The 25,306-nt window shown below is 40.3% G+C and overlaps 1 protein-coding gene across 1 annotated transcript; it reads right to left on the bottom strand.

The window, feature by feature from the left end:
• On the bottom strand, positions 744-25,236 carry LOC110405922 (nodal modulator 1-like). Its single transcript, XM_021411755.1, has 30 exons — positions 25,084-25,236; positions 24,610-24,699; positions 23,406-23,451; positions 22,876-22,976; positions 22,646-22,752; positions 22,390-22,462; positions 21,701-21,853; positions 19,582-19,671; positions 18,857-18,962; positions 18,269-18,419; positions 17,546-17,723; positions 16,706-16,847; positions 15,714-15,845; positions 14,313-14,449; positions 13,951-14,071; positions 13,100-13,163; positions 11,938-12,033; positions 9,299-9,508; positions 8,927-9,009; positions 8,044-8,203; positions 7,790-7,916; positions 7,219-7,332; positions 6,428-6,555; positions 5,717-5,858; positions 4,870-4,953; positions 3,852-3,962; positions 3,169-3,270; positions 2,828-2,947; positions 1,793-1,885; positions 744-875 (listed from the first exon to the last, which is right to left on the bottom strand). Exons 1-30 carry the CDS (start codon positions 25,234-25,236, stop codon positions 744-746), a joined length of 3,546 nt encoding a protein of 1,181 aa, XP_021267430.1.

Raw genomic sequence — 25,306 nt, 5'->3', positions numbered from 1 at the left:
AACTAGCTGAAGCCACTTCAGGAATACTGGAGGTCTAAAGAGATCACACCATAGATGAACTTGCAATTTAAACACTGCTTTTGCACTAGGATCAGCAGAACTTATCCGACATTATCAACTAATCTTATGTGACATTAATGATTTGTGTTCATTGGGCAAATATGTTATCTTCGATTAAAATCAAGTATTTATTGGATAAGAACTGAAATCACAGCTGTGTAGATAACAGACTCTTCAATCAAGCTGCTGAATTGCAAGTGCCAAGGACATCATTCATCAGTTCATGCGTGTCCCCTAGAACTTTGTTGCTTCAAGTACCACTGATTTAGTAAAATCCCTCTGTGCTGCTTCTCTGGAGTAAAGTGGATATTTTGAAAGGTAAGGAAAAATATTCCCAAAATACAGAGACAGAGTGAAATTGGCAGTTTATTACCACTGCTTTTACAAATCATTAATGAAGACAACACAACCCATTCCACTGAATAGAAAAAGAATTCATGAACTGTCTTCAAGTATGGGAGATGTACTCACAGTAACAACAGATGCATTCATTACTTTACAGTAAGTAAACCTATAAACTCCATAAAAAATTTACAACCAAAATGGAGCTAGTGTGACCAACTGCGCTCAGGTAGCAACAACAAAAATATGAAGTTCACACATTTATCAAAAATGCATTTTAGTTTTGCTTCCCCAGGATTCAGTTTGATGGAGTTTCACTTTATGTAATCACCCCTTTCACCTCACGTCCGTCTTGTCTTCTGTTTTTTTGTTTGTCTCTTCACATCCTCTGGGCCACCTGTGTCAGAACCTGTCTGTCCAAGAGCACGCACCCCCTGCAGTCGAGTTGTCAGCTGCAGCAATAAGGGAATAAGCTGGGGCAACAAAAAGGGGAAACAGTTTGTGATTGCGATGGCTTGTAAGGTCTGCACAGTAGTGTTCTTCAGAATGATGCACTCCCACACAAATAGAATCAATTGCATAAATAGCACATCTACATCTACAAAGACGGCAGAAAATGGTAGCAATTCTTGGGAAAGGAATCAAACCAAACTTACTGGAACTTCTGATAATCAAAACCAAAGAAGATCATCCCTAACTTTTTTCTTGCAGTCACTTATCTAAGCATTTGAGTTCTGAGTCTAGACAGGCCGCTCATCTCCATGGCACTTTCAGTGCCACTGAGAAAAATCCTGGAGAAACCCACGTTCTGAGCAGTCTACTCAAGCTTGAAAAGAAATCAAATTTATGAATTTATTTTCTCTTATCATCAAAACAACAATCATCCAGCCCTATCAGAGAAAGCTTGATAGAGCACAGTTTGCTAACAAATAAGAAGGGTAACATGGTAGTTCCTTAAATTCCTCCTGAGAGTTTTACACCGAGGGTATAAAGCCAAAGAGATCAGGCTCAGTGACTTGCAAGAGTTTTTTCAGTCTGACTGTTCCTAAAGTCAATACAATATTTATTTTGTTCATATTATCACTGACTCTAGTTACATGAATTTAAAAGATGTTGTATTGGGGGTTTGTTATTTTTTTCCAAAGCCGTCAAATAAGAAATTTAGAAATAACAGAGGAGCACAATGTCCCACTATGGTTTCCCAAGGAAGGTAAGTGTCCAACACCTTAGCTACATTGTGGTTTTTTTTGAAATGTGTTGCATAAGGCAATTGCTGACTGCATCTCTATCTGGACATCCACCAGAATGCAACTTCACTTGACACAGTACAAAGTATTCATGGGTATTAATAGATAACAGTACCTGGATAGAACAAAAAACCATGTCCTACCTTGTCGTGGTTGTAGCCAGCCAACAAGAGAAGCAGCGTCAGTGGCAATGCGATGTAAGACCCTTGGGCAATATCTTGCTCAGGTAGCTTTCTCTGAAAACAGTGTGGATGACGTATTTTATTATTTTTAAACAGATATTTTGACTAGGAATTCCCTCAGCTTTAAGCAGTTTTACCAGAAGAATAATGTAGCACATCCAGCCCTTCTCACCTGACCTCCTTCCAAGCACCTAAGATTTACTCAACTTTCAATTTTCAAGCAGATCAGACCCATTCATCTGCTAATTTCTTCTTGGGATTTGTTGTTGTTTTTTTAAAGCTAATTTACTAATGGTTCGTCTCCACTTTACAGTGAATCTGATGTGCTTTTCACCTATCACAAGCTGCCCAAAACTCTCTGATCCCATTGATAACACCACAGCAGCCACAGTAGCACATCTTCCTTCAGGCACAACTGCATCCTTCATTTTTAACTGCTGTTTCATGTTTCCCTCATGTTTCACTGAACATGCAGTGATGCAGAAAAGAAATAGATCATTTAAGTATTACAGAATAAACACTTCCCTAAACTGAGTGTATAGCTCCAAAGGTGCAAAAAGACATTTCTCTCTCTTACAGGAGAAGATTTCTCGTGACATAAGTTTGAGAATCCATCTGCTTTGGGCTCCAAGAACTGAAAACTTTCCTTTGGCTCTTTCCTCTACATAGAAGTTTTTAAAGGAAATCCAGCAACAATCTTGTCTTCAGCCCCGAGTTACTACATCCTTTCAGTTAGTGTCAAGGCTACAACTCTGTTCTGAACTCCCTGTTTGCCTCCCACAATATGCCATGTCATTACATCCCTGTCTGTTGCTTTAAATGTGGCCAAAACCAAATTACCAAGTTTACTACCACATTAATGCCTTTCATAAAACTCTTTATATTCACTTTAGTAGAAAGTTAGGCCAAGATCACAAGGTATACACAGGTTACATTACCCAGACATTGCTCCCAAGCTGAGCAATCGAAATTAACGTTTCCCTATTTTGTACTTACTGTGGGACTAAAGACCAATGTAATGTGCTTATGATATCCAATGGAAGTGAACGAAACTTGAGGCAGGATGTAGTCATACTGTGATTTAGACAGTGTAGAATCCAGGAGCACCACATAATTCTGCGGGTATAAAATAAACTCAAGTCTACAACACCAGTAGCAGTCTGAGGCAAAATTAGACTCAAAGGCAAAAGTCAGTTTAATAGGCTTCACATCTTCTGAGACACTGGTTACCTCCAGCATGAATACAGTACTGCAGGCAAACCACAAGTAATACTTCAGTGTGCTTAGGGGAAAAAATAATAAAGCTAATTAAGCCAATTGTTCAGGAATATTCTTACCTCTCCATCTCGGAGCAGTGGTGGGAAATGGAAGAAAAGGGATTGGCCTAAGTTGACTGTATGAATTGGGTTGTCAAGATTTTCACTTTTGTAGAGCTTCACCTGTGAGGAAAAGAAGAAACCACAAAAGAGATATTTCTGAGTCTGCACTAGAATAGCTGTTTTAGATACCCCATGTTCCTATACAATAAAAGTACTTCAAGATCATCATGGGTTGTATAAATAGAAAGATGTCAAGTATGAACACCTGGGTTTATTCTAACACGTAGCGTGAAAAATCACAGAAGGAGACTTCTAAAACACCTTTAAGGAAGAATGATATTTTCCCATAGCTAGATATATTAGACAGTCTGTGCTTTGCAATAAGGAGAATTTAGTAATGCTTTTAAATAATCCCAGCAGTTTCATGGGAATTTGCAGCTGGAGATTGTTTCTAATTTCTCTGGTAAGCTCATTTTGTTGAGTTTCAACTTCTCTGTACTTATTTCACAAACTAGACATCTCAAGCTACAAAATGAGCCTGAAACACTGAGAAAACACATTTTGCTCAGAAATGAGCATAATTAAAAGAGGACTGCATCACACTCAGATAAGACTACTGAATGATTTCCAGTGGCCCTGCAAAAAAACACTGGGAAATCAATCACAAATACACTTGACAAAGCTCACAGGCCTGAACTTACACATAACGTGGACAGATATTCAGAAGACGTAATCACATTTCCACTTAAATCAAATTGATTAATTTGCCGAAATGCTATAATATTAACATCACCAATGTCGCTGTTCCCAACCTGCAACATACAACACAGTCATGTTTTTGCAGACAGAGAAAGAAAGAAACCTGCTTTAGTTCAAATGCTTTTCTGCCCTTAAGAAAATGGCAAGCTATAGTTAAGATACTATTAGAACAAGCTACTGCCTACAGCTCTCACTTGCTGTACATAAGCTTCATTTGATTTTCTGAAACTTGCATTGCCATTCGCTTCCCTTTCCAAGCAGCAACCACTCTCAGCCAGACAGTAAGGACTTGAAAGAATTCTGCCTGTTCTGCTGCAAAAGAAGGCATCTTGGTCAGGAGCATGCCTGAGTTTGAATAATGACCATCTCCCACCAAAAAGTTCTAGACAACTAACTAACAAAGGCTAATTAACCTCTGCTGGGTGTCAAGAGATAAGTGAGAAGCAGCTAATTTGAGTCTGTAAGGATAGAGGAGTATTTAACAAGATTCCATCAGTTCTAAACTCAAAGTTATTAGTGTATCTTGTAAGGATTTTCTAGCCTGAATGACAATTTCATCTACATCGAGACTGCAAGATTTGGACCAAAGAAGCCACAATAAGGTGTATTTATTAATCAATAACTGAACACGAAGACAGGATAATACAACAATTTATGACAATCTCAAATCACCATTCCTTTGTTCTCCATCATAAAAGAATGCTGAAAAGTATGATGCATATTTATTCTTTTACTTCTTAATGTATAGTTTTTACGCTGTAAAAGAATCCTTTTCACTTGTTTACTGGTTGGGCCTTATTCCAATTCTAAGCTATGGTGCTGACACAACAGGAGCTAACTTGCTGAAAGCCACTTGACTAAACAGAATGCATTCAAATGCACTGCTTTCAATTTAATGCCCACACAGATGTATTTTATATTTGATACCACAAAATAAAAAACAAAAACGAAAAAAATTACCTCAATTGCCCGGTGCTGTGGTAAAGCTCTTTCAATATGGTCATTGCCTTCAGCTTTGAGTTGTACATGATACACACAACCTGGCTACAAGGAACATTCAGACGATAAGTCTTAACACTGAATAAAGTTTACTTGAACTTTAGAAGACAGTAAGTGAATTTTCTAACATTCCACAAGTTTTCTTATCCTAAATAGATAATTTAACCCACTATCTCCATTATGTGTGTTCACCTCCAGCAAATACAGAAGGACTATCATAAAGCTTTCTCTAGCTTATTGCATTATTAAAAGAAGTCACTTCCTGTGAAGTGTTTTAGCTAGAAAGAAAACATATTAAGCAGGATTTAAACCAGATCAAATAGCCCTTTCTGCCTCAGACCAACTGCTTACTCCTCACACACTGGTCCCAGAAATTCAGCTGCTGTATTTCCTGCAGAACAGCTTACTTCACACATATGCTACACCGTTAACAAGATATACACACACCCAATAGACTGCTAAGATTCACTTATTGCAGTATTTTCACATGAGAATCTACAGAGATGAGATTTCCCTGCTATAGCACCTGTGCTTGAACACCGGTGAGACACATTCATGTATCACAGCATGGGAACCGTTCAGTTTGTGGGAAGGCAGTCAGAAAGTTCCACAGACTTGCACTATAAAAATGTTCCCCCTTCACCAGAATGAGTCATCACTCACAGTGTGCCCTAACAAAAAGAGACTCAAGGACCTTTGAGTTAGCAAGTGTGATGGGAAGACAGAAATCTGTAGCTAATTCATAGTACACATTGTATTGTTCTGTTAACACACTAACATAAATGAGAGAAAGCATTCTAATTCTTACCAGAAGGCCACGTAGCCTGAACTTGCCCTCTTCATCAGTTACTGTGTCTTCTCCATAGATGCTACATCTTTCCTGCCCCACAGCTTCTACTGAGACTCCTTGCTCAGGCTCTCCATTTAATGAAGAAACCGTGCCGTAACAGCTAGAGGGAGAAACAACTGCTAATGATGTGCAAATGCTGTTTGAATCTGTATTTTTAAGATGTTATTGTTGTAACTCATGAGAAAAGTACTTCATGTATCTAGCACAGCATGCAGAAGCGAATTTGTAACGTGTACACCTAAAACTGTTTTAAAGCATTTAAATTAGCTGCAGTTCAGAGGACAACTTAAAGAATCCAAGTTCCCTACCCTTCAAGAAAAGCAGCACTTACCCCGGAGGGCAGGGAAAGGGAGGATCCTTAAGTCAGATACCTGGAGTGGTAACACAGTCCCCAGAATAAATCTCTCCTCTCCCACTGAACACAGCATAAGCCACCTGCAGTGCCACTGTCATGGTACTTTCATAGCAATGTTCTTCCTTACAGTTCTGTCATGTGGGCTTAGTTAATACATCCACATGCATGAAAAAAGGCTACTGAGAGTACTCATAAGCAGCGTAATAGTTAATTGTGACTTCAAAAGTACCTCCAAGCCTCCAGAACAGGCATACGTGTATAATGCATCCTGATACAGTATGTAGCATTTTGCACAGTTTATCATCTTTACTAACCTGTAAGCTGTTCTGTAACCAGTTATCTGAATTTTAAGATTCTGTCCTTCCTGCACTTCGATCATTTGAGATGATGGTTCAAAGCGAAATTCTTTCATCATGGGTTTAAAATAATACTGCCCTGGACTCTGCAAAGATGCATAAAACAAGCTGTTTATCGACAGTGACACAACAATTCACCAGCTCCAAACAATTATTTTTCTCTTAGAGCTCCCTGAAGAGCTAACATTCTCTGTCCCAGCCACAGGTTAAACTGGTTGGAAAACATCAACAGTGAAAAACAGGGAACACATCAGACAATGAACTGGTGGAGCTGAACCAGAAAATAAAGCCTGAAAAGGGAAAGAACTTCGACTCTAATACTTCATCACAAGACTGCAAGGACAGGAAAGTGACCAGAACAGAAGGAAGTTTGGAAGGACACTATTCAGGTGTGTCTACGCACATGTACAGATCAATAATCTAACTACATTTATTTCCTCTAAAGACTAAAATGAACCAAGCCAGTTTGATGATGATCATGTTTATAGGCTGCAAGTTTGTAAATGAGATCAATCAACATCATCTATTGCATGCTGGGGACAAAACCTTCTCCAGGTTAGATTTCAGATCCTCCACTAGCAAACATTTTAAGTGCTGTCCACTCCGAAGGACCTACACCTCTCACTATGAGTTATGATTTCATGTATCTTCCTGCCACTAAAGAGCATTGATTACGTCCCTGTTTTGGAAGGCAAAGTTACACAGCACCACACATACAGCCACTTTCAGAACAATTGATTTTAGCTTACCAGATTGGAAAAAGTCAGCATGCCATTATCCTGCGTAAGGAGGTTGGACCGGAACACCCCTCCGCTGAGAGACAAGAGCACTCCAGCAAGAGCCTGGTCATCCTCGGATTTGATCTGTTTTTAAAAAAGCCATAGCTATAAGTGTAGGACAGGATTCTCTCATGAAAAGAGGCCCAATTCAGAAGCCTATGAGAGTGCACTAGCCACATCTGCAGTGTCACAGAGGCCAGAACAAAGTACTACCAGGACCAAAATCAGGTACCAGCTGGACCAGACTGTACGAGAAAAAATCCCCTTGAGATATAAGAGAAGGTTGTCAAATTCTGCAAAAACAAATAAATCCAGTCTTTTGGATTGCAAGCTCTTATTTTTACTCTATAAAATATGCAAAATATTCTCTGTACAGCAAGTCACAACTAAATCACTAAGATTTGTTTCCATTATGACAAAATCACTTGATTCCTACATCCCATACTTGTTTGGGTTTGCCTGGGACACAGGGGTTAGCATTTTTGCCTGTCTAGCTTTAACTAAACATCTTTCAGAAACTTTAGTGCTCAGATGTGCTTACCTCAAATGTCACACCAGCAAGAGCAAAAGCTTTGAAGTCACCAACCGTTCCTTCTACTGCAGTCAAAACAAATCCTTCTTTCTGAGCAGTTACTGTATATTCCAAGTCACTGTGGAGTGGCCCAACGCTTCAAAATGTAAGGAAAGACAACTTCCCTTTAGAAGAAGCATCTGGATACCACGCAGGTGTGTTGTCAAGTCACTACAGCACTTAAACTAAAGAATCCAAAACATCAAAACTAATCTGCTAATTACCTGTAAGCACCTTTGTCATCAGTGAAAACTGTGATGAGAGGGGAAGGTGCTCCCTTTTCACCAATGACGATCTCAACACCTTCCAATTCAGGATGAATCCGCCCTTCCATGAATAAGCCTGCTTTCCCATGAATCTCTATCAGCTTTCCAGGACAGCTCTCTTGGTCATTGCAAAGGGGATTCAAAACAAACAAGTCAAGAACACGCTCAATATTACACCTTACAGCAAGAGTTTACTGCAAAAGAGATCAGCCAATGCTCTTTTGCTTTGGATTAAGAGATCAATCCACACAATAGTATGGCTCCTTGTCACACCTTAAACATCCGAACATTCACCGAATTCAATAACTGAGTTCTGAAGCTATAAGCACGTGGTTAGCGTACAAAATTCGGATTTGCTAAGTGCTTTGTAGGCTCATGAAGTACTGCAGCCACATGGAAAGCATTCCAACAGCAACAAAATTTTCAGAGAGTAAATAGAGGTCAACATATGCCACATTTAGTGACATGTAAACTTAATTTTTTTTTTACATTATGTACTTAGAATACACACAACAAAGAAGCACAAAAAAAGAGGTACTTAACATTTCCTAGCCACTTCAAACAAAGGATGTACATTTAGGAATTCCAGAGCAAGATGGACACTGACACAACAGGTAGCTTAACTGATTGCTGATAGCCCTCACAATTTTAGAAGTGTGTTGTTTTTGTTTCTAACTACTTCTATTGTTGTAACTTAATAGAAAGGAAAAATTGGCACGAACTTCAACTGATTATCATACTCTAAATACACCTAGCACCTGCACAGCTTTTTTCTCAGTAAGTGTAATACAAGTAATACTGAGAATCTGCTGTAATATCCAGAAACTGTATTTATATTTACCTCCACTAACAACTGTTTCCACATAAGGCGGGTAGAAAAGAAGCTCTTTTGAAGATGGTGTCACAGTAATTTTCTCACCAGACCTACAAAAAATAAGATAGCATTAGAAGAAAATGAAATCAGTGTCTCTCACATAGGACAGAGCACTGCGTATTGACCACGGAACACTTCTAAATATCCTCAGGGGAAAATACCAGCAATAATATAAGCAAAATTCTTATGATGTGTTATTAGTTTTCATTTTGCAAACGGTCAGACAGAAAAGATACCCACAGAGCAGCTCTTTCCTATGTGGAATAGATCAGCATTTCATTTGATGGAGAACCCAAACAGTGCAAAGAAAACATCCTTCCCATCAGAGCCTGGTAGTACCTTGCCCAGTATGAAAATTCATATAAAAATGGTCCTTGAAGTTCCTCCACCATCTCTTGCACTGGTGGCTTTGTTCCCTCCTCTTCTTGGCCCTTCTTTTCTCTCTCCTGTCGGCGGGTCTCAATTTCTGCCAGCTGCTGCTCCCTGCGTAACTCCTGCACAGATTTCAATGGCCCTAAAACTAAGGCAGGTTCACTGTCAATAGATGACCTGAAAACACAGACAAGATAACAAACTAAGCTCATTTCATTCAAAAGGAAAAGATCCTGTTTTATCTGTTAATTAGAGCATTTACAACACAGCAGACCTATTCCAGGTTGGGTTTTTAAAGCCATCCATCTCAATTCTGCTGTTTATTCCAAGCATAAGTAAAACTTTCACATTCACAACAATCAATTACTACTAGAAAGGCTTGACCATGGGGGCTACTGGTAACCTACCAGGCCTCGGGGAAAAGACCTACTTGGAACACATTACATTCACATATTCTGCCACTTCATGCTGTAACCATTCAAGAAGTTACAGCCCTGCTGTCTCCTTCTCTCTGCCACATCTCAGCACCCAAATGCATAGCCAGCATAAAAAAAAAAAAAATGTGGTTATGTTTCAACCACTTTGCAGAACCCAGCACCTTAGTTTAAGCTTAACTTAGTTTTCCACATGCAGAATCTCAATTTTGCACCAAGGAACATACACCAGCTCTGTTGCAGTGGCAATGACTTCCCACTGAAGCAGTGACAAGTCAGAGTGAGTGGTGAATCTCTGGAGGCATTCAAGGCCAGGCTGGACGTGGCTCTGGGCAGCCTGGTCCAGTGGTTGGCAACCCTGCCCAAGGCAGGAGGGCTGAAACTAGATGATCATTATGGTCCTTTTCAACCCAGGGCAGTCTATGATTCTATGAATTCTTAAGCCAAAGAAACAGTTTGCGAGAGTACCTTTATCAAAGTCATCACCTATGAAAGGCTGGAATTTCAAAGCTGAGAACAAGCTTAATGCAGAAAAGGTGTTTTGCAAAATAAACACGAAGGCTGGTATCTCTATTTTTCAGTACCAGGAACCCTCCCTCAGAACATACCTCTCAGGTATAGAGTACACTACAAGAAAAAAACTTCTGTCACAAGCCAATTCTTCCAATAGCTGGCAAATCCCAGGAGAAATGCCGAATTTTGACCTGCCTGCCCTACACCTTTGAACCATCCAGCTGTCTTATCACTGCCTACTGAACAGATTGCTAGATAACCTTATCCCTGTTCTTTAAATCAACTCAGAACAACAGATATTGTTTCACCTCCCCTATCTTACATCATCTTTCCCAGCAATTTCTTCTAGTCTCCAAGTATCCTTTGCATCTCACCTCCTGTCTTGTCTACATAGACTGAAAAACTGATACAAAATATTCCAAAATTCTCTACAAGGAGTGAAATGAAATGATTACTATTATTTTTCCTACAACCACTTTAGATTATCAGGATAGCTCTGTCTCCCGCTTCAGTACTAACCCATATTCTAGTCTATATTTTTTGAGATAAACATATCCAACTGCTCTAACACATCGAGTCTCATTAAGACTTTAAACCCTTTCTATGCAGTTTCTGGTTAACTGAAATTAAAGACATCACTGTTCTAAATCTGGTATAAATCTGGTACACAAGCACACACTTTTAAAAACAAGCACCTTGCTTTTAAATCCAGAACTGTTCCCTTTACATTGACAGCATTTCACAAAATGGACTTCAGCTGATAAGGCTCGTGCAGGCTTGAACAGAGAGTCAGGGGCAACTGAGCTGCCTCTACAATTCCCAATAGCCTCAAAAAAAACCCACCAGCCTGGAATATTGGTTAATATTCATCTCCTTGATAAATTAATTTGAAAGTTCTAATGGCTCCCTGTTGTCTCAGTGTTTCTTTTCTGGCTGCTGTAGCTGCCCAGCAGTTGCAGTTGTAGGCTCATTAAACTCAGGGACTCAAGGAAGGGCTTTGCAAGAAATTTGTTTCTCCACAAAGATGTTTTCTACACTCTGAGAACCTCTAGTCTAGAGCAAGTGGACATCAGGAAAGCATTAAAACACTCATCATTATCACCCAGTTTCAGGCAGATCCGGCACCTCACACAATTAAAGCTGTTAAAGCACAAATCAGTGCTCCATAGTGAGCTGTCTGTTCAGCTAAACATAAACTGGCACATTAGTGTGTAATCACTCTGCATAGTTTTCCTCTTATAGCTCTCTTCGCATCAATAACAATGCTCTAAAGCAGCAGATTCTTATTCTGAGGTAATAAGAAAAAAATAGTCCTAGTGCTAAACAGCTCAGAGCAAGCTAAAATAACACCCTCTGAATTGAGAAATTTCAGTTCATTAAAATGTACAATCACTCAGAAAATCAATTCTTTTTACTTTGACATACAAGTAGGAAGGAGCTATACTGAAATCAAGTGACAATGCTCAAAACAAGGGCTGAGAATTATTTATCTGTCCACAAAGAACTCAAAGAACAGCTTAGCATAAAAACCTCCTGCAGTCTAGTGCAGGGTGCCATTCCCCTAGAGAGTAGCCACAGAGGTATTAAAACCAGAATAAAAGTTTATGAGAGGGATGTCTTTCTTCCTCTTTTACAGCCACATTATTTCTTTGTTCTTACTTAATGGTAATAGTCACATCCATCAGTTTATCTGTCACAATCGTGCCAAGGACATGGTGTCGAACAGCAGTGAGCGTCAGTATACTAGGAGAGGACCTGTAAATCAAAGCAACAAAGAGATGAACTTAAGGCTCTCTCCTAAAGAAAATAATCTGATGTTATTTAGCTGATTTTGTGCTCCCACCCATAAGCTGAGAGGTCTTCATAAAACACAATATATAAATTACACAACAAAGCTGTAGTGCCAACAAGATGGCATGTTGGAAAGGTGGCATTTTGCAGATGTGAAACCCCAACTGCTGCACGGCATTGGCCAAATACCCTCCTTCCTTTGTGCCTCCTGCCTCCTCTCAAGCTGATGTTGATTTGATTGAATTCACATGTACAACCTCTCTATACACAACAGAAGAGCACTCACAGGTTAGTGGGAACGGTTCACGAAGATGCCCCAAGCCTAACGATACTTTGCTGCGGAAAAGGGTTCTTGTTTCAATTCACATATTCAGTTTGTGCTTACATTTAGCACATCTCTCTTTGAAGTACTTTTAATTCAGTAATACAGCAGAAAAGAATCACTTTTTAATACTGCATTTGTTTTCTGTTGTGTTAAGGAATTAGAAGTAGTCAGGGAGCAGAAAGCCTCTTTATAGGAGCAGAGCCATGGAGCAGATTGCCAAATCACAGCCTAGATATAACTGATAAAACACAGCTGACTTGGGAAGATCCGCACTGCCCACTGGTAATTAGGGTGGGTATGTATTCAGCCAGCACACTCGAGGTGAGCAGAGTCACACAGACAGTCACTGGCACCAGGGATGTACAAGTGGTACGTGCTTTCCAGTAAACCTAGTATACCACCTTTTGCATTTCAACCCTTACAAGCCATCAACAGTTTTCACAAATGCAAAAAGCATTAAACGCAGGCAAACTGAAGCATCTGAAGCAGCAAAAGCATCTTTTTTAAAGCCTATCTTTAGCCACATTTTTCTTTTTTAAAGGGCAAGAAGACACATCTGATACATTTTGCTAAAGCTTCCCTCTATTGGTTAGAGCCAGTCATAGCAACCCACCCTGAATTATTGAAAGAAAGTATCTGCAGCAGGAGAAAGCTTTATGAAAGTGTACTGAGAGGCGCAGGATTGAAAACAGATTTTGCTCTTACGTGTCATAAGTGTAATACTCGTGTTCAAACTGGTGGCAGGAACGCGGGGTCACTTCGTACACACCTGTAAACATTAAGTCAAAGAATAATCCACTGATACATAAATAAAGAAATAAAGCTTATTCAGCTGCCTGAATTCTGAAGACTACATACGACCTGAGATACAGAAACAACTGCAAAGTCTGACTACAGTAAATTAATTCATCTCTTCAGTCACAGATCTCTACTGGAAGCTGTGCTGACTTTCTAATGTACACTGATACAAAACACGGCACCACAGCAAAGAAGCACATAAAAACAGTCACAAATGTAACAAACCAAAGTCAGAAGTAATCTATTATAATTCCACAGCTAACGGTCTTGGATTCAAGAGCCACCACTGAAACTCTATTACTGTATTGTGAATGAAACCAGGGACTCTAAGGATGAACTACGCAAAGCTAAAACTTGAATCAAAACCAAATGCACTTGTTAACTGTTCTGTTAATGGGCAATAACAAGGAATTAGCTCTAAAATATTGAAAGTGAAAAAAATAAGAAACGTTAAAACATTACTTTCTCTTGTTATAAATAACCCTGTGGTACCATCAGTAGCTATCCTTCTGGAATCCTGTACTGAAATGAGACTGCTGTTTCTTAGTTACGTTCCAATTACAGAATCCAAGTGAACAAGATTATTTTAACATGCTCTCAGTTGGTCTAAGACCAATGCCCTTCGTCTACTAAAGAACAAAAAATAAGAGAATTTATATGCAGAAACCTCAGAAGCCACAAGAGATTGCCTGAATTACCAGTAGCACTGATTGAATGGTTCTTTTTTCTATTTTCAGCTAATATTTTAGAGCTGTTACCTGGCTTTGAAAGACAGAATCTATTAACTCCTTTAGACAAGTTATAAACACCAACATTCTCTGGTCCATTTCCATCCTGGTAAAATTCCTGTGAAGCCACAACACAGTTCACTATTAGCAACTACCAAAAAACAAAATGGAAATAGTTTTTGCCTAGTGGTCCATTAACGCTTCTCTCTTATAGCAACCAACAACAGAAGACCATTTCACCATATCTAAGAGACAAATCTCAAGGCATTAAGCATTAGAGTTCCTGTGCTACAGGACCACCTACAGACAGGAGAAAGCTTTGATTCCAAGTGTAATCCAACCTACCTACACGTGTTAATGAAAAAACAGGAGGATGTTTGTTATATACATACCAGTGTAATCGCATGAGAAAGGGAACACCTCAGCATATATCCAGTCTGCCTGAATTCTATTCCTGAAACATCTTCCTCCATGATTTCCACCTCCAGAGATTTATTCTTCCAGCACCAGTCTTCATGTACAATGCTTACTAGAATACACATCACATAAAGCTTTTAGTAACATAGAACTGTTTGAATAAAAACTGGTTTGTGGTGTAAAAAGCCCGTATCACACTGACTTCCCAGGCAATAATCTTCAAAGCCAGATAAACAATAAATATCAGCACAGAAAACGGCTGTAGCAACAGACCTGGTTTACAGCAGTGCAGCAGCATCAGGAACCCAGCAAATCTCACTAACACAAAAGCTTTTATAAAAACAAATAATGAAGTCTGGTAACGTTAGAAAATTCTGCTGTGTGCATTGTGGTAGTCAAAGATGCCTAGAGGACATCAGAACCTAACACAGAAAAAGAGCAGTATGTATATATAGCCCTACACATTTCCATGGAAAACAAAACTCTTTTCACAGTAGGGCACAGCAGGCTGGTAAAAACAATATACTGCTCTTAGGAGAGGCCAGTTACTGCGGAAACAGAAGACCTGTGGTGTGCTCCTGCTCTCAGGTTTTGGACAAGTCGGCTCATGACAAAGGCCCTTTACTTGACACCAGGCACAAAGATCCTAAAACTTCCATAAGTTTTTACATGTAAATTGAAATAATGGCTGTCACGGTTTGATGATTTTCGGTTATTGGTATTGCACATCATAACATCATGTAGTGTATGTACCTGGTTCTCAGAAGAGAAGGACAACAACATTCCCCAGGGGACTTTGCTGCCCCGTTACCGTTTCCGGTCAGAGGGAAAGATAAAAACTCGCCCATCACGAGACCTTGCTCTCTTTCCGCTCATCTCTCGTCCTGGCAGCATCTCGCTCCCCAGCCATCTCACCGGCAGTATTTGAGTAAGGCCTACTTTAATTTTGTACACTCTCTCTCATTATATTGGATGTATCAGCTTAAATTGTAATTGTATTGTATTATAGTGTGTTATTTTGCATTCCGATATCTTATTTAGTAAATCAGTTTGTTTCTCCTCAGATTGTTGCTGCTGTTTCGTTCTCAGCCCCACCTCCTTACCCTTTTTTCCCCTTTTCCCTTTCCCGGGGCGTGGGTCCATGGTTCCCCCACCCCATCCGTCACGGAACCGGGCCGAACGCTGTAAACCGTTGACAACAGCTAAACAGACAACATCAAGAAAACCTGCTGCATTGGCATACAGCATTTTTCCCAGCTTTCTCAAGTTTGAGACATATTCCACACTGGGCATATAACCCATGATAACCAAAGTAAACAGACTAACACAGATTTAGAGAGCAAGGTAACGCTTCCAGCAATTCCCCATTATCCTACCTTTGTATTTGCCAGGTAGCACATTTTCAAATGTGAAGGCTACTGAGTCTGTACTTCCAGAGAGCTGAAGGTTACGTTTTTCACCCTGGCGGCTCACAGACTGCAACATCACCATCAGATCACCGCAAGCATCTGCGCAGAAAAGACATCAGAAAATGAGATTGCACCCTCACTTGCCAACTTTCCTCCAAAACCCCCAACTCCAAGGAAACTTCACGTGTACTAAGATTTAAACAATTACTCTTTTTACAACACAGTGTATTGCCAATTAGAGTTATTGATCTTATTTCCTAAGCATCTCCTTACTGGGGCTTTGTTGCGTTCTTCAGTAAGTCTAAGTTTGTTAATCATACTCTTCTATTAAATGGCAAGTAACAACCAGAAGCCAGCACTAAATTCCTGGGTCCTCCTCAAACAGCAGAGGGCAGGGCCCAGAAACATCTGAGAGGACTCAGAGAGAAAAAGGAAGGGGTAAAAATGACAAGAGTTAAACTTTAATCATCATCTGCTGAAATCAGTTGGTACACAAGGACCAGAGGAGAGAGGTTTCACTAACGTAAGGAGAAACCATTAAAAAAAGAGGACAGAGATTGCTAGTCTCTGGCAACAGCCTGATCCTCCGTTTTACAGGAACTGTATTTTTTTTGCATGTATTTTTCACTTCCAATATTTCTGGCACTGTTGGACAATATGCCAAGCATCAGCCAGGAGCAATTCCTCCCAGAACTTACTGCTTTCTGGGGGGAATAGGTCAGAACTTATTCCTCGCAAGTATTAAAAATGGGTTCATAGCTTCACCCCAAACTTACTAGGCTCTGAGGTCTCTTAATAAAAGATCTGTTTCCATCTATGTACTAGAAGTTAACTCACTTAACTGTTGGTGGGGCTTGACCACAACAAGTGGTTTTAAAGCAAGTGGATTTAAACAGTATTGATTCACACCCACAGTGCTGAAGTTCTCCATTTCCATTTCACTTTCAAAACTGGCTTACCTAAACAAGAGATCTTCCCCGACACTGACGCCAAAAACTGAGAGAAGGTCACATCCATGACAGGTCTGTCTGTAACAGTAACAGGGAACACTTTGGGTTTCAAAGCCAATCCTGCTCTGGTCTCAGCCTCTGGAATAATTACCTGTAGAGCACAGATCATCAACACATCACCAGCTTTTAAATACCAAATACACCCAACTCTGCTGAGTTCAATTCACTTGTCAGAAATCAGAAAATGGGTATTTAACTGTAAGTTGCAGGCTAAGCAAAACCAGCCTCCAAAATATACTACTCAAATATTCCTCCGAAGAACTGGAATAAGTCTGAGCTAAGAATGCTACAAACAGCTCAGTTTCAAAAGCCTGGATGAGTTTCCACTTTGAGATCTATCCAATCCAGTTTCCACAGCATGCTATTTCATTATCTAGAAGGACAGCCAGAGACCTGTGCACTTCCTCATCTCCCAGCCTGCACTGTCCTTCACAATGCAAGGTTCACTGTGGTTGTGCCATGGTTCTGCAGTGACCTGTCATCTCAGGCACCATTAACACATCTCAAAAAGGCACATGTTACATGCCTCATTTACAGGAAAACAGATGAAGATAAGAAGTGATCTAAGGAACATTACAATAGAGCAGAGAGAGAAAACTGTTCAATCTCAATGGACTGATCTCCTTTTAACAAGTATAAAGGGAAAGGTGCATTGTTTAAATAGTGCAAACAGGAGAAAAGGGCCACGAAAATCTACAATCAACATCTCAAATTCTAGAAATTAAATGTTTAAAATCCGCTAAAACCTCTTAGCAATCCTACAGTGAAGAAACAGAAGCTCACTCTTACCTTAACATTGTATGTACCCGATTTTGCCTTAAAACAAAATGCTCCATGAGGGTCAGTTTCTGTTGTAACTGCTGATGCTTTGTCCTTGTCCTGAGGCACCATGGTTACCTTATATTTATTGATCTGTTTGACTGCATCAGGTAAACGAGTTACTGAGATCTGCCCACACACGCTGAATCTTTAAAATAAATGCCAAGTATCAGAATACATATAATGGTTTGACAAAACTCATAAAAAACACTTGATTGAAAATTTCCATGATATGCAAACTTCATTATCTTGAGGAACTACTACATGAATAGGAATCTATCCTGACAGAGATTTGGTACAATACTGTACTAGACAGTTGCACAGCTCCACTCTCACACAAGAGGAGGGCATCTGAAGTGCAGTATCAGTGACAGCAAAACTCTCCTTTTTTTGGTTCGCACACAGTTCTACAATTGCTCAGTATCCCCATGTGGATGAGGAGAGACCATTAAAAGGGCACTGAAAGGGAGAGATCATTAAAAGGGTGCTCTCTAAGGCTTAAACAGTACTGAGCAAAGCACCGTGGATAAAACATCATCCTGCACTTACGCTGCCCTATTTCCCTTGAATTTCTTGAGCAACATCTAACTCGTAACAACAGCACACCGGATCAGGCATGACATGAGAAAGGACTACCCCCTCTGAAGACATTGTCCATGTATCAGTTTACATTTTCATGACACTTGCACTCACCCTGTTGCAATGATGTTTGCTAGCTGAGGCGTATTTGGTGCGATCTTCACAGTGATAGTATCAAAGAAGAGATGCTCTTTCTTGGCATGAATTGTGTATGTACCTGTTGTTATGTTCTCAAGACGGAAAGATCCATCAGCTTTTGTTTTCACTGGAACAAATAAATGAAGAGTTAAGAAAGCAGAGCATGTTTTCACTGTCTGTCTTTGTGTGTCAAAAGTGCCAGAGAGCGTTCACTGCTTTAGACTTCATTTAAATTGCACAACAATGAAACAATATTAAGTTTCTTAAGACACCAACCTTCATTTCAGCACTGCAAAGCAACACTTCTAATTTGACGCACGTTCAAAGAAAGAAGATAAGAAATTCTCCACTACAAAACAAATGAACAGCTAATACTCTCCTCTACGCCAGAAAAAAATCCAAAATTACTCAACTGTACGAAAATCACTGTAATATTACAAATAAATTATGAAAAAAAGTAGTATATTGTCATGAAGGTTTAATTCCATCGCATACCCTACTACTCCTGTACTTGAGCTGATTAAAGTCTTCCCTATAGCAACACAGACCGAGATCACAGCACACCTTTAATCTGATTGTTTAGTGTCACAGTGGCATCAGCAACTCCTTCTCCTTCAGGACCGTTCAACACTCTGCCTGTGACAGAGAAACCCATCACATGGAAAACAGGCTGAAATGGGAAAGGAAGTTAACATTAATCTTTGCCCAGCAAAAGCATTCACATGTCTACAGCAATCAGCATGGACTGTTGTTCACCTCACACACATTTGAGAAATTTATTTACAGATTTAGGAAAAAAAAAAATCACCAGGATAATCACAATGAAAGTCTGCATCTAACTCAAGGCTTACAGTCCCACTGAGCAAAGGAACCAATTCTCAAGTTATCTGCATCAGTACCATCCAGAAGGCTCCAATCATACATCATAATGCTATTCCTCAAGAAATTCTGCAAACCATACAAATTTCCAAGTCCTTCTTCAACAGATGACAACACGAATGAGTAAATTTAATCAGTTGGAAAGGTCACTGCCTGTTTGCAACACAGACAGGAAAGTGAACACAGTAGACAGCTTCTCCCTATTTTGTTTCTTCCTAGTGAAAGGGAATGAACATAGGAAATACAGTATAATGCCAGATTTCGTCATCTACCTGCTTGGCAAGAGGCTAGACTTGACAAACCTCTTTAAGCTTCTTACAAAGAAGTTTTTCCACAGCCCATCTGCCTTCTGTTAACATCAGTTACACTTTTACAGGAATGAATGGCACTAACAAGATGATTTCTCTTACCTCAATTTGTAAGCTGTCATGTTCTACAAAGAAGTCCAATCTAGATGGTGCAACATCAAAGGTAATTCTTTCTCCTCTGTAGAATGGTATCTGAAAGGAGAACACATTGCTTTGTCTCCTAAGAAGCTATGACATCACAACTCTTTTCCTTTACCATTTTCCACATCCTCATCACTAACAGACACATCTATGAATGGCCAAATGGGCTGCAAACTTGTTGGAAAAATAACTCAAAGTAACAGCAACAAAAACAAAGGCAGTATTTCAAGAATGTTTGATGGAAATCATACAAGATTATATGAAAAAAACAGAATAACAACCCTCCACTCAGAAGGCACTTGGTACTTGTGCAAGAGCTTATATAAGAGAATATATGATCACTAGAGGATTAAAGGAATAAGACAAGCTTGGATCCCACTTCCAGATCATGCAGGTTGAGACTGCAAAACCATCATTCCAGGCACTGCACAGACAACAGCAGTCTCACGCTACCTGGACATAAATGAAGAGAATGGACAAAAAAGAAAACAGGATGTGGGGCAGCTACAGCCAGCTGAAACTTTCAGCCTTCCATCAGTCCCTAGGGATGGTTCTGTGTGGCCAGTGTATTCAGGTAATTTGTAACCAAGTCCCTTCTCAGAAATCAGACCACAGAGTTCTAATACAGCAATTTATTTCACTGCCAAATGCTTCAGGTTCGACTCTCCTTTTCCAATTATTTGACCCTATTAAAAATATTTCAACTAATTCTGTTTTAGTAGCTATAAAATTATGCATGAGCTATCTTAGAAAGCAAAAGTTAACAATTCAATGGATAAACAAACATACCACGGTGTATTTCCCACTTGGAAGGGAAAGAAAGCTGAAAGATCCATCTTCTTTTGATACAACATTACACAAATAAGAGAGAGAATCATCTCGTGACTGGAATCCATCCACAGGAGAAATATTGCAGCCCACAACATCCTGTGTCAATAAATGAGAGCACAGAAAATAATCTGGGGACATGTGCGACTCGAAATGCCACACTGAGATTGAAGGATGGGAAGTACAGAAACCATTTGAAAGACAAAGTTTGACAGCACAGCTTACAATTCTTGTATAGGTAAAAGAGAAAAAGCAACCAATAACCAACTTCATGGGAACAAGGACAGAAAACTGGGAAACTCAACATCCCCCAGTACCCTAGAACTGCACTGCAGGTCTTAACATCAACTGACCTCAGTTCTGAGGACAAAGTTAGCATCACAGAACAGAGCTCTAATCTCCATATTAAATCACAACTAAATGTTCCACAGTCTTTTCATAAATAACACACTTTTAAGGTGGCAACAGAAGCTACTGATTTTTGATTTCACATCAGAAGGGCAAAAAGCAATTCAGATCTCATGTTGAAGGGAAATTACAGCCACTAAGTAGTGAAATGCAAGGTTTGTTTGGCAATAACTTTAGTCTTTTTCCAGAAGCTGATCTTTTACAGTGGAGGACTGCAATCCTCACAAGGGAACATATTTACCAAACACCATTCAATACACAAAAAGATATAACTGGAAAAATACTGTCTTAAAACTGTAGCCCTTAACCTTGCTGACCCACAGTGAATATACAGAGCAACAATATGCAGAGAACCACTTTATATTTTGCATTTGTTGCCTGCTCCAGCTCAAGTCTTAGTTTTCTATGCCCCTGAACAATCTGAGTGTTGGGAAACCCAATTGCTTGGAAACAATAATGGAAAGAGATCAGAAGAGTTGAAATTAAAATCAACTTCTAATTTCTTGTGTCTGAAAAATACAAAGACCTTAAGCCTCAGTGTTGTCAACTTTTAAACAGATAGCTATTCTGTTACATGTCTGAGTAATTCCATTCAAGTCACGTGAGAACTCAGCATATACACAAATGTTGTATTACATGGGCCTTGTTACAAAAATGGAAACAAATAAACAAATACAAAAACCTCCAAGAAAACAGCAGGAAAGGTTGTGCAGTTTATGTATTTTATAAGCCAAGCTCAAGATGAACAGAGGTAAGCAGCAGGGCACTGTGAGTACACAAAGCTATTTAGCTGCTTTCCACTTATCTCCATGCCCGTACTGAAAAGGTTCTGAAACACCATTACCTCTTTAGTGACCGAGGAGGAGAAAAGCAGGAACATGACCCCTTTCATGGGTTCTCCATCACTCCTTACTGACCCAGACACGTTGTAGCCAGCAACAATCAGAGGGCTAGCAGCATAAGCATTAGAACTGGTCACCCGTACCACTGTACTTGACTGAAATACCAAAGCACACACATTTGCATCAGAACTAGATATTAGATCTTGTTCACAGCACTAAGCAACAATCAGAGGCTAAGTATTCAACATCAGAAATAGAAGAACCCAGAATTGTAGTACTCAACAGAATCCACAAGCTATTCAAAACAGAAGGATGCTAAAGCTGTTTCGCAGCCATACTGTGACATTTTTACTGTTTTACTGATTTAGGAATTGGTAAGGACTTCAGAGCTCAGAAAGCAAACAATATGAGAAGAAAGGATTGAAGCCTCTGCTACAACCTCCAATTTCCTACATAATGCATAGGGTTAGAAAACACAAAGCAGGAGCTCATTACCAGTCCTTCCTCAGCCAGCTCCACCATCTCCAAATTAGGCCTGCACATGGCAATTTCTTGCGTGCCTCAGCTAAATTTAGGAAAATTGCATTAACCTAGTCTGCTCACACAAACTTGCTCACGGAACTGATCAAGACAAGGTCTAGCCAACACAACCTCACTAAACATGTCAATCAGAAGTTTTTCAGGCTCTAACCTCTTTCAACATCCATGTGGGATGAGATGCAAAGATTTCATATTCTCCAGGAAGCACTTTAAAGAAAGCAAACCTGTAAAGCAAGAAAAAGGTGATGCTGCTTAAGAAACAGTCATTAACACCTGTTTACAGAAAAGCGATCCATACTCTTTGTATACTTCAGAACTTCTATAATCCCAATCAATGTGGCAGAATAGAAAAAAACTTGTGTAAACGAACAGATGAAGCATGCACACATGCATATTCCCACACTCACTTTCCTCCAGGTTGGGTAATAGTTGCTTGTAAGTTTACATCACTGCCAGCGTTTCTCAGTACAACCTGGACTCCAGCAGGACCTAACGACTGACCTTTGCTGAGCACCTGCCAAAATGAAGAGAAACCAGTGCACAAGTGCATAAAAATAACTAGCAGAGGTGAAGTAGAATGTTTTTGTGAAGGTAGAATTAACATAAGATGGAATAAATAAATATGAAGGAGTCTAACCTTTCCATTCACAGAAAACCCTGTGAACACAAAGTTAATATCGCCTCCCTTTGTGCAAATGTCATTAATGCCATCTACATGGATGTCTACACTGGTGGGTTCTGGAGGAGAAAAAACAATGAAATACCGTGGCAGTTAGTGACAAAGGAATCATGAAGTAACTCCATTTCAGCTTTACAAAACTCTCCCAGAAACACACTAGCTCAAGTGCACTAGTTATGCTCCGGAAGCCTTATCTTAGCCAAGTTAACTACCCACAAATTCTGATGCTGCAAATCCTTCCCCCTCCCATTAAAGCCATTTTTTATCAGAGATATGCATTCCTTTCTATCAGTTCATGTGTAACTTTGTCAGTGTCTACCTTACAGCTCTATTTTTCTACTGTACAGTAAGTACATTTATTAAAACCAAATAGCGTTTACGTCTTTTGAACAGCATGTGATTTTCCCTGCCAACTGCAAGCTAGTGGTAGTTGAAGTCCCACACTGCAAATACACTGCCCCGTTATAAGAAGAGATATGAACACTTACCAAAACTCCATCCCAGAGGAGGCTCAATTTTAAGAATGAAATCCCCCTAAAAATAAAAAAAAAAGCAGTAACAGCCTTCACCAATCTGAATTCAGTTCAATTGAAGGATGAAAGTCAGAATACAAGCATCATGTTGCAGAGAGTAATACAAGACTCAAGTATCCCATTCTTCTCTCCTTCCATCTAGTATTATGCCGTGTTCAAAGAAGCAGCAGAATCCACCCAGGCTGCAATCCTGGGCTTGTGTCCTGGCAGCTAAGAGCAAGAATTAAGCAGCATCACATTTATACTGCATCTACATCACATCTGCTCATGCACAAGCAGTTCAGTGTTAGAAAGTGTTCAAATCTCTCTACCTGCCTCAACAGATGTTCTAAATCTGCCTTTAGCATTCCCACTAGGTGGTTCTACTCAAACGTGAGATAACGAAATTCCAATCCTACTAAAAGCTCTGTGTCAAAAAGGCATTAATCTACACAGAGATCCTCTTTTAAATCAGCAGATACCGCATGGGTTCTGAAGTTCAGCCATTAAAAGGCTCCGAGACCTAAGAATGAAACCACTGAGATAAGACGTCTTATGTCCTCAGATTTGAAGCAGAAGGATTTATTTCCAAACCGTAAGTTAACCAATTCTTTACAGGAGCAAAACACTCACATCACCTGTATTTAATTTGAATGTAAACATTTTTCCAGTCTAAATAAACATCAAAATTCTGCTACATTCTGAGCTTCCGATTCCATTATTTTAATGCGTAAATCATTTCTAATATCTGCAATCAGCCAATCAAGTTATTTTCCATTCAGTCATACCGAAACAGACCCAGCAGATTTATTGTTGTTGCTATTGGTAGATAACTGAAAGCTTTATCTGTACTCAGACTGCAAGGACCCATACTTTTCTTTCAGCATTTGTACAGCTGTGAACACCACACAGCTGTCTGTAAGGACAGCCCCTCACGCTGCAGTCACCTGGTGCTGTGCACAGCACCGCAGCTAAAGCTACCTGGCTTCCTCACCATAACACCGCTGAGAAATAGAGTAATTGTATTACAAAAGGAAAACAAACCAAAAAAAAAGGGAAGATGGATCCAAGACTAACAAAATTATGAACTGATTCAAACGCTTCATGACGCATGCTGCTCTGACAGAAGCAGCTCAGGCCTCCAGTGCAGAAGAGATACTGCACTATTTCGGTTTCTTACCTTATCATAGAGGGGAATCATGAAATACCCGTTGTTTGGAGCGCAATCTGTTTGGTATTTGAGAGTACCATGCTTTGTGTACAACTTAATCTATAAAAAATAAACAAAACCACAAAGAGATATTTTAAGAAACGTGACCAAAGGTGGAATCAGGCATTCTCCAAGCTAAATGCCTTCACACAGCACAAGATGCACGTTCCCAAACGGCAACGGAGGTTACAGGGCACAGGTGTACTGCAGGACTACGCGCTGCCAGGCGACCCCCGGCACAGAGCTCAGCTCTGGGCTTGGGAGCAATCAACGAGACCTTAAATTAGAACCACCTCAAGCAAGGCCACTCCTGCGGCAGTCGGGCACAGGCCCATCCCAGCTGCCAGCCCGCCGGGCCGCACGTCCGCAGCTGGGGAGGGAAAGGGGCAGAGGGCGGCGGCGCCGCACTCAGGGCTGCGCGCGGGTCTCGCGGTGCGGCACTACGAGAGGGGCGGCGACGGCGCCCACCTCGATGAGGGAGTAGTTGATCTCCACGTCGGACTTGACGAAGCCGCCGCAGCCCACCACGATGTCCTCAGAGCCCCGCGCCAGGGCGCAGCACAGCGCGCAGCCCAGCACGACCGCCCAGGCCCGCATCCCGCCACTGCCGCCCTGACTCAGCGCCGCGCTGCCGGAAGGGCCGGGCGGGGCGGGGCGGGGCGGTGCT

This window comes from Numida meleagris, chromosome 13, assembly GCF_002078875.1.
Source record: "Numida meleagris isolate 19003 breed g44 Domestic line chromosome 13, NumMel1.0, whole genome shotgun sequence".
NCBI classification, from domain to species: domain Eukaryota; kingdom Metazoa; phylum Chordata; class Aves; order Galliformes; family Numididae; genus Numida; species Numida meleagris.
The sequence above is the reverse complement of the archived record's forward strand: the minus strand, read 5'-3'. Positions and strand labels throughout refer to the sequence as shown.